We start from the raw sequence: 14,943 nt of genomic DNA on the forward strand, positions 1-14,943 counted from the left end.
GGGGGAGCGGCGCTTCCCTTTTTCCGCAGGAGTGCGGAGCTAACCCGCTTGGAGAGGCCACGGGAAGGAAACAGGGACAGCGGAGGCAGCGGCCAGCGGGGGGGGGGGAACAGTGAAACTTCTCTGTTACAACATGTCGCGCTGCCTGGGCGCGTGGTTTTCCTCCCGCTCGGCCGCACAGTCGGAGGAGCTGGGGACAACCCGCCTCTCGGCGCCCCGCAGGCACGGTGCCGTGGGGGTTGCTGCCATTAAAACGGGTGCCCCGCGGCAAAGGCTCTGGTCACGGCGGCCTCGCCGGCGCTCGGCCGGCTCCCGGCAGCCCCCCGGGCCCGGTCCGGTGGGGCCGGTGCCCCGCAGCACGGCTCGGCAAGCAAGAGGCACCGGGTTGAAAGCAGGCCTGTCCGCTCTGCCTGCCCCTCGGAGTGGCTTGCTTCTCCCAGCTCCACCAAGTAATCAATGCCTTCCTCCTCCTCCTCCTCCTCCTGCTCCTCCGCGGCTGCCTCGTCTCCCTCACGTGGGCAGGGATCCTCTTCCTGGGGAGGAACCGACATGGATCGCAAAGCAGGAATGCGGCTCAGAGCCGGAGCCGGCGGCTTTACATCAACCAGGGGCCGTGCCGTTACCCCACGGCGTCGTCCTTGGCCGGACGGAGGAAGGTGCCGCAGGGGCCAAAGCGGAACGCGCCAGCAGGCCAGCTGGGGCCGTGCAACCCGCCGTACCCGCGTGCACACCCGGATCTAGGGCGCAGGCGGCGCGGGAACAACAAGCCCGTTTGGGTTACGCCGCAGGCGCGCTGCTGCCGGCCAGCAGCAGGCCGCCAGGGCAGACGCGAGCCTCCCCGCTCCGCCGTGCCCGTGAACCCACGCAGGAGCCGCGGCTTCGTCACCAACGCCCAGCCGAGCAGCCAGCAGCACGACGCTGCCGAACGGCCGTACGAAGCGTACGAACGAGGCCCAGGCGCTGGCTGCGCGTTAGGATCTGTTCTTCCGAATACCCTTCATTGCCCTAATCAATACATGCCGTAAATAATCAGCAGGCGTGGAAGCAGGACGGTCGCGATCCGTGCCAAAGGAAGGTAAATTTGCTGGGAGAAGAGGCTGCCTCTGCTAACCAGGGCAGCTGCAGACCGCTTCGGGGAGGACTGCAGCGGCACTTCACGTCCCCTGCCAGTCACCGTCGACCAGGCAGTGCGCGACGGCACCGCTCCCGCCCGGACCCCGAGCGGGGCTGCTCCCCCACCGGGCCTGCCCTACAAAGGTGGCCCAGTTTAGAGGCTGCTACGTGTTCCCCTCTCTAATACGCGTCGGAACGACAGATCCGCAGCAAAGGGGATAGCTGCCTCCTTACTCCAGCTTCTCCTTTCGAAACCAGGACAGGCCCTCGGGATCTGGCACGATCAGGCGGCACAAGCCCCGATCCTGCCGCTCAGGAAAAACAAAACTGTGGTCTGCAAGGGGCGACGCAAGGGGCGGAAGGCCAAGGCCAAGGGCAGGGTTGACACAGCCAGGGGGTAGCACGCATCTCCCTCTGCCTTGGGAGTCCTGGGGGCCAGGCTGCGACCAGCTTGGCGGTGGCATTAGCAGAAGGGGACGGAGCGCCTGCACAAGAGCTTTGGGCTGCGAGCAGCAATTTCTGCAAGGCTGCTGCAGAAGATGAAACAAGCCAACCTCCTCTCTCCAGCAAAAGGTGCCTCCCCGCCTTCCTCAAAACACATCAGGACCATTTCCGCAGCGTCTTGAGTGTGGGTGATGTTCAACACGCAATCTGGGCCCTGGTTTTCCAGGGGTGAGCTGTGGCTTTCCCCCCCCGGCAGACGTTTTCAATTACAAAGCAGGACTTGCGGGGACTTAATGCGTGACGAACAGCGAGCAGAGGCTTGTACCACCGCTGGGAACCGAAGGTCGACAGCACCAGGGCTACAGGCAATGCCCCGCTCCCTCCTCGCCTTGGCTCATTATGATTTTCAGAGGGAGACGCGTAAACGATTGCCCACCAAAGGGTGCGCAGAGGCTTCTCGGCCTGCACTGAAGGAGGAGAGGAGGCTCCGGAAAGGACAGCAGGCTCACGCACAACGACCTGAAGCCGGCGGCAGCCGTGCCTGCGCGCTCTCCCCCCGAGCCGCTCCGTAAGCGCGCGGCGCGTTACACATCCCACGCCGACACGTAGCCTGTAACCAGTAATGCGGTGAGCTGCACAGCCCCTGGGTCTCCTCCTCTCCCTTTTGCCTTTTTTTTTCTCTTGAAGGTGGATTTAATTCACAGTGAGCAGATACTCGATGATCCCCTCGGGTTTCACATCTGACTAGCGCAAATAGATTTTTAAGAAGTATCTAAACTTATCACTACACTAATGGTTCCTGTCTGTTTAATGACAAATCCACTTGCCATGGCGCAGTGGATTCTCCAGCGTGGGATTTGATGGGCAGTGAAAGCTAAAGCTGCTCGAGCTTATGGATACTCTTAAAACTGCTGCTCTGCTTTGATCGTTTCTATATGCTGATCACTTCTTCAGCCTCGAAGGACCATTACGTTTGCATCGCTGGAAAGGTTTGCCAGGCATTGAGAAAGAGCTGTCCTGGCAGTACAGGGTGGGAAAGAAAAAGTCACTTTTCAACAAAGCTGGGCACCTTCGAAAAAGTAAGAGATGCCACAGAATATTCCTGTAGGCCACCCCAGCTTGTTTGGAGCTTGTACAGCTCGGCTAAAGGTCCCTGATTCAGGCTCATTCCACTAACTGTGGAGGGGTCACTTTGGGAGAGGAACAGTGTGTCCCAGCAAGAAGATGGGTAGGAGATGGTTGGCTTTCGATTGCGATGCTACTAGTCTCAGCCCGGTCCAGATCAGGGGAAGGCCAAGCCATTACTCTGAAGCCACACTTCACAGATGCTCAGATGTCGACATATGACAAATTCTCACTCCACATCCCCTCAGGACAAAACGGTCAGGTGTCTCAGACAGAAACAGGACCTTTTCCTGGAGGGAATTCTCCTCCAGGAGGCTTCAGCTCCTGATGGGGCTCCATGGAAGAAGCTCACCCTCCTCTCCTCCACCTCTACTTGAGACAGCCTTGTAGATGAGCTGGCTCTGCCTACACACTCCTGGCACAGACCATTTCAACGGAGAGCCTTGCCTAAGGGGCCGTGACCATGACATTCACTCTGCCGCAGACACCGACAGCATCAGCGACGATCTGGCGCGTGCGCACTCTCTGCCACACCTGCATGTGATGCAAATCGCTTAGCTTCTTTGACTTCAGGGATCGCAAAGAAATGCCTCCGACCCTTTAGCACCACTACTTTGTTGCTCTATTTGTTAAATGGTAAGTGTCCAGAAACAGAACAGGATAGATTTAATGGAAGCATGCAAGAGCGAACTGAAAAGGGAGCGGTTATAAAACATCTATGTGAAATATAAAATCAAATCTCTGGAATCCAAAAGCTCTGAGCTTTCTGACAGACAGAGTGAAAGAACAGCTTACAATAAAAACACATTTTATGAGCTGTCCACTAAGCTGGTTATATTTTCCCAGAGCCTAGAAAAGCACTTGTAGTGGAAATGCTGCTTCTGATCTTATTAACCTTCCCTGCAGTGCATGTTATTAACTTTCTGGTTTATTTACAGCATCATCCTTTACTTTTACGATATTTCTATTAACTTCATTGGAGTGAACATTGCTTGATGCACACAATCAACACCCAGTGCTGTCATTATCTGCAAAGCACCTTGCCAGCTGTTCTGGGCTTGTATGTATCTTTACATAGGAAGAGAGAAGTTGGATGCAGCTGGAAAATGCCATTTGAAAAGGTATGTTTTTTATTTCATTCTATTTTGAAACTTAAAAAAAAAAGGGGGGGGCAAAGGCAATCGTGTTTCCTCATGAAAGTGCTGCATTTGACCAGTTTACGCTGCATCTGTACCGCTAGCAGGAGTATAGACAAAGCACAGCCAGACTCTGCCTAAGCTGGACTTGGGAAACTTAGGAAGGTTGTTAGGAAAGTGATAGGTGCTTGTCTCCAGCTACTGCAGACCTCACCAGTCTTTTCAAGACACCAAGAACAGCTATCAGCTTTATATATCCGCAGAGCAAATTCTTAACAAATCCCAGTGTGCTAGGAAGCAGTGGAAAATGCTGGACTATTATTAGATAAAGTCTCTCTTACCCGTCTTTCCCTCGGTTATGGATTGCCAGCTCCTCCCCAATGCCCTCCTCCTCCTTGAAGTTCTCCCAGTCCAGTTTGGATTTCTCCAGTGTGCTCATCTTCTGCTTTTTGGAGGTAATCTTTCCAAGAAGGCTGCTCATACCACCTGGCCTCTTTACCCTGATGGAGAAAAGGAAGCAAAGGCTACTTCAATACAGGGAGAAGACATCAGTTAGCAATTAAAAATAGAGTTGAGAAATGTCACGTGTAAAAGTGGTGGCCTTCGTGATGGTGAGCCATCTCCACTAAATAGATGGCTACCAACTTCAGGCAGCCTCTGGACAACAAAATCACATTTCCTGCAGATCCTACTCTGTTGTACCCCTGTATGCAGTAGACTTCATTAGACGCACATCTCAAGCGCTATCTCTTTGTGAAAGGGCTGTTTCATTTATCTTCTGAAAAAAATAGAAAGTTTTCAGGCCTAAAGAGATCATTAAACCATCTAGTTTGACCCCCTGCATATCCCAGGCCAAGCCATTCCACTGATCACCTCCGTGCTAAGCCCACCTCTTTGTCTTCAGTTTAAAGCACCATTTGCTGGAAGGAATCCAGACCCAGTGCGTCACTGGCACAGAAAACGTATCTAGGATTTAACCATTTCATTGTTATAAACAAGCCTATTTTCAACTTGATTTTTGTCTAGATTTCATTTCTGGCTGCCACTGCTTATTCCAAATCTAAAAGCACTCTGGTGCCCGGGCTGTCCTCATTAGTAACGTACTCACACCTTAACAAAGTTACATCTGAATCTTCCTTTTGACAAACAGATGGAGCTCTTTATGCCTCTCACTGAAATGCATTTTGTCCTAGCCCACGTATCATTTCTGAGATTTTATCCCTCTGCGCTCCAACAGCCTTTGAAACCAGGGACACCAGAACTGCGTGTAATTCCCTGCTGTGAGCAAGACATCCTTCTTCTGAACGCAATTCGCTGTTTTTATCCAAGGAGAGTATAAATCCCGTTAGCTACACCATCATGCAACACGTTGATTCCCAAAGCACGTGCACCGGGATCCTGCGTCTTTTGCCAGGTCCTCGTTTAGCAGGAAGACCACCTTTGGCTCCCAGCTCCCTGCTCTCAGGTAGAGAGTCTGCAGTCACCCACCCATCCCCACGCTAAACTCAGGCAGCGGGGTGCTGCCCGTCGCCAGCCCCGGGGTGAGACGCGGAGCGGCAGCACTCCCATCTGTTCAGCGCTGACGAGGACCGAAATTCCGCCCACGCTGCAGGGCCCCTGAATCTCCGCTTTGTGCCGGGAAACGCACACACATGGCATGAAGGACTTGGGTCAGCCGGGTCACCGTCTGAGGAAGACGATTCTCAGAGCTAGGAACCAGTAAAACAAATTCGTATTAACCCGTTCTTAAATCATCCCCCAGAGAAGGCAGCAAACAACATCCCATTGAGCTCCGTGTTTACACACATTCCAGAGATAACTCCAGGTTTGCGAAGCCCTTGCCTCTGCAAAAACCCCAAGAGGAAATGATTCTTGTTCCACGGAGATAGAAGAATTTGGGATGGGGGGCTGCCAGGTGAATGCAGCAGGCTGCTCTCGCTTAGTACTCCCCAGGCAGAAAGCAAGCACGGTCTGCCTGCAGATAGCTCTTCTTGGGAAAGCATCCAAAACTGTCCTTATCGGATCATTAACGTGGTTTATGCTTTCATAATTTGCAAGCCTCTAAAGAAAAATAATCCTACAGTTTATATGGAATTAAATCAAAGAAGATGACATCTTTACAAGCTTCAGCCAGAAGACTCTGAGAGCAAGAACGGCTGGCCATGGTCACTTGGGGTTGCAGCTCCCTGTCGCTGGTTGGTATATTTGAAGTGCAAGACCCTGGATTAAGGGCACCTTGGCAGGCTCCGCAGCTGCTGGACAAAGCTGCCTGCCCCTCCTCATACTACCAGGCCAGAAGAGCAAAAGTGTCTCAGGACTTGGTCATCCTGTTTCTTTCCAGCCCTGCCAATCTCCTTGTACCCACTGCAGGAGCACGTGCCACACTGCAGGGATGTAGAACAAGCTGGATGCTTTATCGGTCACCTTTACCCTCAAGCATTGCATCAAGAAGCCTGCAGCCCTCCATCATGACCACGTAATAAAACCCAGACCCTCGCTAAGCGCCCAAGTTCTCCCTTGCTTTGCAGGACTTGACAGCTCCGAGGGCCCTTGTCTGTAAGCAGCGGGGAAAGAAAAGGAGTGCAAGGGGGCACCTGGCCCAGCAGCCTGCGCAAAAACCTCCTCATCACACGATGGAGACTCTGCCCCCACATCAAGCTATCTATGCCTATGCGAGCCTCGTGCAACTGCCAAATCTGGTATCGGATGTGTGTTCAAATTGAGAGGGTGTGGAGAGGACGGGAGATATGACAAATAAGAAGGAAAAAACAAACACGATACTGGGCACGCATCCCTCGTGGCATTCCCCGCTGAGCAACAGCTTGGAACGCAGAGCCTCGTGTTTGTGTAAGGCAGTTCATTGCACCACGCGGGGAAAAGGCTCAGCTGCCTTTGCTCTCAGTGCAGACTACTCTGCTCACCGTGCTGGGTGGGACAGGGGCTGGAGAGAAGCGAAACACACACAGTTCTCGCTTGAAGATATTCCAAAGGATGGAAGACAAACTTTCGCCACGCTCTGATATCCCAGGCAGCTGCTTTGAATAAAGTTAGTTCATTCAGATAATTAGCGTAATGTTGAGCACAAGAGAGACCACCACATGCAAGACAGCTAGGATATGGCGCAGGATCGGCCAAACACCCAGAGGCCTTGACTTTTTAGCAAGAGACAGAGTAAAGATGTCCAAATACAGACCTGGAGAAGTGCTCTGTCTGACCCAACTTATCATGTTGGTCTTCCCCAACTCTGGTAGGCAGAAGACATTTGAATGAACACACACACTCAATAACAGACTTCTGTGAATGTACTTTTCAGACACACTTTTGCCTACAATTCTGCCTGCCCTTAAAGTGGGAGAAACAGGGATGCAGAAACATGGGCAGTTGTCCTTATCGTCCCTAGATATCTCCAAAATTGCTTGGAGAAAAAGAATTTGTGCCATCTCACCTGCCCAAGGCAGTCACAGCTCACCTGTATCCTGCCAATTCTTCTGTAGGTGGAAATCTACAATCACTATTAACTGTACTACAGCCAAGCCCAACTCTGCAAAACAGTCATGTGCCTGGAAAACTTACTTGAAAGAGCCTCGGGCTCTCTGCTGGCTGTTCACGGTATGCCTGCCCTGAGGAGTGACAAGCAGGCTCAAAGGCAAGCTTATACATGCCAAGTCTGATGTCTTTTCCCTGTGCCCCGAGGTGTCAGCCTAGGTAGCTGTAGGTGGGGAAGAGCTGCTTGGGACAAACAACCAAGCAGGGCTGCAGCGTGCTTTCCTCCACAAAACATGAACTGGGGTATGCTGAGGGACAACTGCCTTGCCTGAACCACAGTGGAGGATAGCCAGGAGTGGAAGGAAGTAAACCCAAGACGATTCAGGACTGGGGATGGAAGCAGAGCCATCATGGACTTCACAGTAGGGAGCAGAGTCTGTAGGTTAGATGCTTTCTGTGAGTTTGGTCTCCCATGGGAATTCCTGGTGTACACACATGTCTATTTTCACCCTTCTCTTACCATGATGTGCAGCCCTCTCTCCAACCACAGGGGAAAAATCTCGGGCTGAGCTCTAAGGGAAGAACAGGGCAGAGGAGCTGCAGCTGGTGGGCAGGGGAGACTGCAGGAGAAATGCTTGTTTGGCAGAAGGAGCAGAGAGAATGTTGTTCAGGGTCTCCGTACCTCCTCTTGGCCATTATCTTGGTAGTATCTCTCGTAAGATACAACTTACCTCATGCTTGAGGCTACAGGGGGGAGCTTATGAACATGCACCTCCCTCAGCAGCTTTTAGAGAGCTCTAAGAAGAATTTCAAGTCAATGGTCCCTTCAAGGCAGAGAAGCCCAATGGAAAAGTGCAGGTTATGCTGCATCCTTGAGCTCATGGCTGTTCCCAAAATACTGCTAGCAGCTGGCGCCAGCCCCATGTTGGAGGCAGCCCCTGGGCTAGATTATCCTCAGCTCTGCTTCTGCCTGGCCAATTCTGTGCTCTTTCCAACAGGACTATTCCTGGGCCAGGCAATGAGACAGAGCTGGGCATGGTCTGAAGGACATGTTCAAGTCTGCTGCTGTTTCTTCAATCTGCACTGAGCCTCTCAACACCCTGAAAGAATCCAACAGCAAACCTGGGGGTGGGAATTCCTACGCTTGTGCCAGAATGAACTAAATGAGAGACATTAAAGTCCAATTAAAAACTTGCTTGGCCTTAAATGCCTCATCTGTTTCAAAAGCAAGTAAAGGGGCCTGATTAATTGCATTCAGTGCCAGCAAGAGGAATTATTACCCTTTTTGTACTCATTAAGGGTATCTGCTGTGGCATCTTTAATCACTAAGGCACTTAAAAGAGAGAAAGTAATTCGCTAAGGCATAATGGATCCTGGGGATGAGAATCAGGACAATCGTCTATTTAGGACACAAGGACACGCTCTTACTTTCCGCAATTAAAAAGCACAGCCTCGGTCAGCCCCTGAACCAGCAAACAAACACGTCAGCGAGCTTTGTCTTGGTGGAGGGATTCCCCTGCACCCACCTAATGTCTTTAGGACATGGCCTGTGCAGCACTTGCCACAGTCAGACACAGGGAAAAAGAGCAAGCAAAAGCCTCCATCGCTATCCAGACACCAACAAAAACACTCTGTATTCCTCTCTTAACAATTAGATTTCTTCCCATCTCGATGCAAGCCTGGAGCTCGACCAGGATCTTTGAGAACTGTTGCAATACAAATGATAAAGTGACATTGTCACAAATAATCCTTGCTCTCTCGCAACAGGAAGGTCAGCAGCGTTCTGGAAACATGAGTCTATCTCATAAACGTGAGTCTGGCTTCATAATCACTAGTTTTACAAAATACTCTTAAAGCCATAAAAAAACAGGGCTAAAAGGGTCTGTAAGTCCATCCCTCCAGCAGAGGCAAGATCAGTTCCTCTCTTCTGAAAGGCCTCCTGACATCAGTCCTCCCCACACTAGAGTTCAGTACTTCATTAGCCTTTCACTTACGTAAGTTTTCCCCCATGTCTAACTTGAATTTCCTTGCTCAGCCTATGCATATGACTTGTTATCTTCTCCCTAGTAGCTACTAGGAACAGATCATTCCCTCACTTTTTGCAGCAGCCTTTTATGTTGCTGAAAACTTCATATTCCCCCTCAGCCTTCACTTTCCTAGACTAAACAATCCCAATTCTTTCAAGCTTTTCTCATTTCTCATGGTTTCCAGCCCTCTGACCATTCTCACTGCTCTGCCCAGACTCTCTCCTATTGGTCCACCTCTTCCTCGAAATGCAGTGTCCAAAACGGGAAAGGGCTCCGGCTGAGGCTCTACCAGCACGGAGAGCAGAAGGAATACTTCACATGCCTTGCGGAGCATGCAACTTCTTACACAGCCCCTATGACGTGTGCCTCTTCACAACCGTGTGACATTGTTGACTCATGTTGAGCCTGTGATTCACTCAGATCTGCTCAACAGCTGCCAAGACAGTTATTTTCTTCCCTGATTTGTGTAGATGACTGCTGCTACCCAAACATACAGCTTCGCACTGGTCCTTCTGTGCTCCTCCTATTTGCCATTGCCTTTCCTTTGATGCAGCGGATCTCAGATGCCTTCACGAATCAGCTTCTCTCTGTAACACTATGCCACAGCTGTCAAAGAGTAACACTGGGGAAAAGTACCTCCTGTCTTTCTGAAATACCTACACAGGCAACTCAGCAGCTGAACGAGTACCAGTTGGCCTCAAATGATCAAGCCAACGGCCAGAAGGAGGCAGAGACTAGCAGGATCAGATTGCAGGATGAGCTGTGAAAGTACTTCAACGCCAATCCCACTGAACAAAGGGTGCCCAAAGGAAGCCTACTCAGATGTTGATCATGGAGCCAGCAGCCTCCTCAGCTCCAAAAAGGAGCTTAATCTCCAGCAGCTCTGCACTACCCTCCACCTTCAGGATCACAAGCCATCTACTCTCCATTGCTTCTGTTGGCTCCTTTGAAGCAGGCAGACCACAAATCCTGCACTGCTTCTCCATCCTCCTTGCATTATCCTCCTTACTGTAGATATTAACTTCTCCAGTAAAAGGTCTAACTTTTGTCTTGTATCAATACTTTTAGAAAGGGCTTAGTTCATAAGAAGTAAACACTGAACACAAGATAGGATGTCACTGAAGCAGGGAGATTCTGAACCCCAAAGAAGGTTCAGAGCCCAGAATCCACCCGAGGGTGGATGAATAGTTTATTGTGTGTTAGAGGGCAATGGGCAAGAGCACTTACGCTTTCTGGCACAAGAGGTCAAGCAGGAGGCATCTGATCTTGGGTCTTGGCAGCTTTTGCTCTGTCTGCACACAGCTGAACTCCTACCAAGGTCTGGTGAACAGTTCTGCTCAAAGGCTTTGCAAATCTTCAAGCAGAAAAAACAACCCAAATGCAAGCTGCCATGCGAACCTGGCTCCTCGTGATGCAGAGAAGCCCTTTAGAGGACATCAGATCCCGCTGTTATGACAGGATACCAGTCGTTAAATGACATGGAGTGTCAAAAGGCGACAGGACTACACTCATCATCAAGCCTTGGCTCTCCTGTAGCCCCTCTCCTGCCCAGCTCCCTTTCTCCCCTAGAGCCTGGGGTATTCGCTTGCAGCAAAGCTGTGGCAGCTGGGTTCCCAGCCACCGCACCACAGGGCCCTCATCAAGGGCATGGCATAGCTGCTCTTTGCAAGCACTACAGGTTCTCGACAGCCAGCCAAGAGCTCGCTCTCGGGCCCAGCACTCGTGCAAGTCTGGTGTGCAAGAGTGTTACGCAAAGAGGGAGACCGTTCCTAAATGCCAAATGGCAGGGAAATGCAAGGGTGAGAAACTATTCCCAAAAAGAAGGGCATGTAAGGTTTCATAAATAGTAATATCTACTCCTACCCGTGAACTGTTGTAAAACTGAATAGTTTCCTTAACAGCAGGAAATGGTTCTCATGCAACCTAACCACAGCTGGGCGATCGATGTAGCCAGTAAATACTTTCATTTTAATAAGTGGAAGATTCCTACCCAGTGCACCACAGATCACCCGCCCCGCTGTCCTCCTTTCAAATAAAAACGTGTATGGTTGTGACAAAGCCACACATTCTAGCAATTCTGTAGTTATACCCAAGGAGAACGCATGCAGAAGCCTGGCTCGTGGCCCAGCCTCTCCAAACAGCCTTCCTGGACACAGGAGCAGGAACACCGTCGGGGAAGAAGCCAAGCACACGCCAGAAAGGGAAGCACAGTCCCATTTGCTCTTTAAGGTCAGGGTGGCCCAACTGGGCCTGTTAACGAAGCAGACTGCAGTCAAACGATAACAGTGCCCTACATGCCAGCTTGCATAAATATTCCTCAGAATGATAAAAGAAGTCTTCAGACCCCCAAAATGTACCGTACCCCCCTTCTTGCCCTGCCCGGCTGGCTGAGGCAGTCAAGCAGAGCATTTCTGAGTTCCCATTCTGGCCCCACAGCTTGCTGCCAGTGCATCCCCACGAGGATGGAAACGCCTCCCAGACAAAACCCAGCACCATTTCCTGAGCGGGCGCTCGGATGGATGCGGAGAACAGATCAGCCTTTTCTCAGGGCCGCCTGCCACAGCAGGCGTTTGAAAAGAGAAAGCCCTTCCCAAAGCCAAACACGCACACGCTTAAATCCCAGGTGGAAAAAGAGCAAGCGAGGAGGAGGAAACGAAGATAAAAGGCAGGGAGGATGCTGCTGGACAGCCGAGAGCGGCGATGATCCTGCTCGCGTGGCAGCGTCCAGGGCTGAGCACACGCAGGCCAGGCCTGGCGCGGAGGAATCCCTGACTCCCCGTCTGGCGAGGGCGGCGTAGCCTGAGGAGCCCACGGCCAGTTCAGACTCTAGTTCCCCTCCACACGCTCTGCTTGCTCAGGTAGAGGCAGCTACGCAGCACGCGCGTCCCTAGAGTGTACGCAAATCGAGCCGAAGAACGCTCCTGAAGCAGCGATTTTTGAGCTGTGGTGTAAAACAGCATCTCCATAGCAATGCCACAACGCTCTTCGCTTTCTTAGGGTGACATGCAACAAACCAGCATGGAAAAGCAGCCATGACTGGGGCAAAAAGCATTTTGCAATGCTACATGACCCCTCAGAGCAGGCAGCAGAGATTGCTAAACCCTAATGAAGCAGTAAACAACTAAGCTGGCAAAACCCAATTACTCCGTATGTGAGTCTGCCAACACACCGAGACAAACTTATTTCTACCGCAGGTGCACGGAAGGCTTTGCTGACAGCAGCTTCCAGCAAAAATACCTGGAGCAAGATCACCCCTGCCGAAGGTGGCCGCTCTTACTGCAGCAGAGCCAGCCTCAAACACTAAGAACCACAAGGAAACGCAGGTTTCATCTCTAGTGGACAACATGAGCCTATCGACCCAAGTTATCTCCAGCTTACCTTGTCCTCGCTACTGCTGCAACACTAGCTAGCAGATTTTGAAGAGCTAAGCTGAGATCACAGTCCTTTTTGGTTTCTGACAGTCTTTGGCCAGCAACCCCGTGCCCTCCCAGGCCTCTGGACAGCCCCGCAGTGAAGACCTCTACGTAGCTAGTGCTGCTTGCAGCTTCTCTCCACTTGTAGGGTGTCTTTTGCACAGACTCTGCTGCATTGAGGAGATAATCCAGGATTGCAGCACAGAGTGGTAGAACTACTCTCAAGAAAAGTAACTTCTATCAGGCACATATGGAAGCAAGAAAAGGCACAACTTCTGTGAAGTGCCGTCACACGTCCTGCCGCTTTAGTCAAGGTGCCTGTTTCTCCCTGCTCCCAAGCTATCACCCAGACAAGCCTGCAAACTCGCACGTTTGCACGTGCCTACATTCCTTATCAGTCTCCTGAACCGTGCTGAGATGTCATCCTACCAGTAACAGCCTTCCACCTCTAAAAGCACCTCCTCTCCCGCTCCACGATCGTCAACCACGTACACACACTCAAGTGTATGACACGTACGGGGTTGAAGAGGGTTTTGCTGCCATTTTCCCAATACAAACGCTCACTGCAAAACAGCCATGTGTGCACAAAACATCTGCAGAGGGCAAATTTCTAAATCCCTATGAGTTGTCATAGCAGTGGCACTCCACAGAGACAGAGGGCCTGACCTTGCAGCAAGTTGCTCAGGTGAAAGAAGAATTCACACCGCTCCTGCTCACGGCAATCTGTTTTGAAGAGCTGCAGGCCTGCAAGGCACCTAGCACGACAGGGTTAATCTAGGCAAGCCTTTAAACCCAGCAGGGGATCGTTATATAACAGTAACAACACACACATCCCATCCTCCAGCTCCAATCACCCTGGCCATCTTTAGCCCCGCATTGAATACTCCTCTACAAATGCAGGAGGAGGCTGACAACAATGTACGTGTATGCTAACTTCCCCCAGCGGATAACAGCGGTTGGAGAGAGGAATGTTCACACAACCATCAAAACCACACAGGCTTCTTTCCCTTGAGAATTAACCCTCTCGGGTCGCCAAAGCAACTACGGACACAGCAGAAGCTGAGCAAGAACCGGGAGCAATATCCCACCTTCCCACGCACCGCCCTGCCTGCCTTCCTGGAGCCTTCAGCAGGCTGGGTCTACGAGGGAGAGCGCTTAAGAAACTCGAGATAGCGATAAAAGGGACCGTCAGGCAAGGACAGATGGACTGCGACACCCCAACAGCCTAGCAGGCAAAGCCTGGCCGAGATGACATGGGTTCCAGCAGCACGGAGAGGCAAGGGCAGATGTGACAGACTAAATGTAAGCTTGACGTTACCGCAGTGAGGATTGCTGCATGCAGTGGCAGAGCTTGCCGTGGGCATAGTCAAGGCTGGATGTATTTGTGTCTGAATAGAGTCAGTAGGGAATACAGATTTGTCACAGGGGAAAAAAAACATGTCATTCCTACCTCCCAGTAGTAATGAGTAAGGGCCTCTCAAACGTCAAAGCTCTGGTATTCTAACTACTATTTTATCGCTAGATTTACTATTAATCCAGTGCAGTGAACGTGTGTGGAATTTTACAGGTTGCACAATGTGGCTTTGCCTTTTGCACCTCACCTTCAAAAGGGAAGAGGTGCAACGACTATCGGTTTGCAGACAACAAAACTGAAGCGGCATGGGGTAAAGGGGGTTGTAGAGTATCATGCAGTAGCTGGTCAGCAGAGATCACAGGTATCAACCTCTTTTCTCATTCACTTCCTAAGATGTGCAAATACTTTGCACTCATCTCCCATTCCTTGAATTGTGCTGGATAAACCCTTCCCAAAGTACAGGGCTGGACACACATGGACCTACGTGGTGCTCTGCTGTGAAACAGGACCGCAAAGACATGGCACCATCTTGTTTTCTACTCTGCCCCCTAAACTGAGAATGACTCAAATGTAGATGCAGAGCAACACTGCGCACACAGACACCATCCTTCCCAAAAGACAACGAGGCAGATGGAAGAGTTGGGCCTCCATGCACTCCAAAAGATAAATTTGCTGAGCAGGGGACAAATCAGATGCCTTGGCACAGGAGTGGGAGACAGTAGCCACAGCCACATTCCTAGCTGTTGCTCCCTGCCTTTGAAGAACGCCTTCTTGCAAACACAGTGCAAGAAAGGCATAGGATCACCCTGAGATCTTACACTGTATCACAGGCATAAGGAAAGACC

At 51.2% G+C, this 14,943-nt stretch overlaps 1 protein-coding gene across 1 annotated transcript in view; it reads right to left on the reverse strand.

The window, feature by feature from the left end:
• The window catches only part of CFDP1 (craniofacial development protein 1), a 70,385-nt gene that overhangs the window by 1,733 nt on the left and 53,709 nt on the right, over window positions 1–14,943 (reverse strand). Inside the window, exon 6 of the mRNA XM_062586101.1 lies at window positions 4,160–4,318. Within this exon, the coding sequence (XP_062442085.1) occupies window positions 4,160–4,318 (159 nt within the window). The remainder of the gene's footprint in view (window positions 1–4,159; window positions 4,319–14,943) is intronic.

Source organism: Rhea pennata, chromosome 13 (assembly GCF_028389875.1).
Source record: "Rhea pennata isolate bPtePen1 chromosome 13, bPtePen1.pri, whole genome shotgun sequence".
Classification (NCBI taxonomy): Eukaryota; Metazoa; Chordata; class Aves; order Rheiformes; family Rheidae; genus Rhea; species Rhea pennata.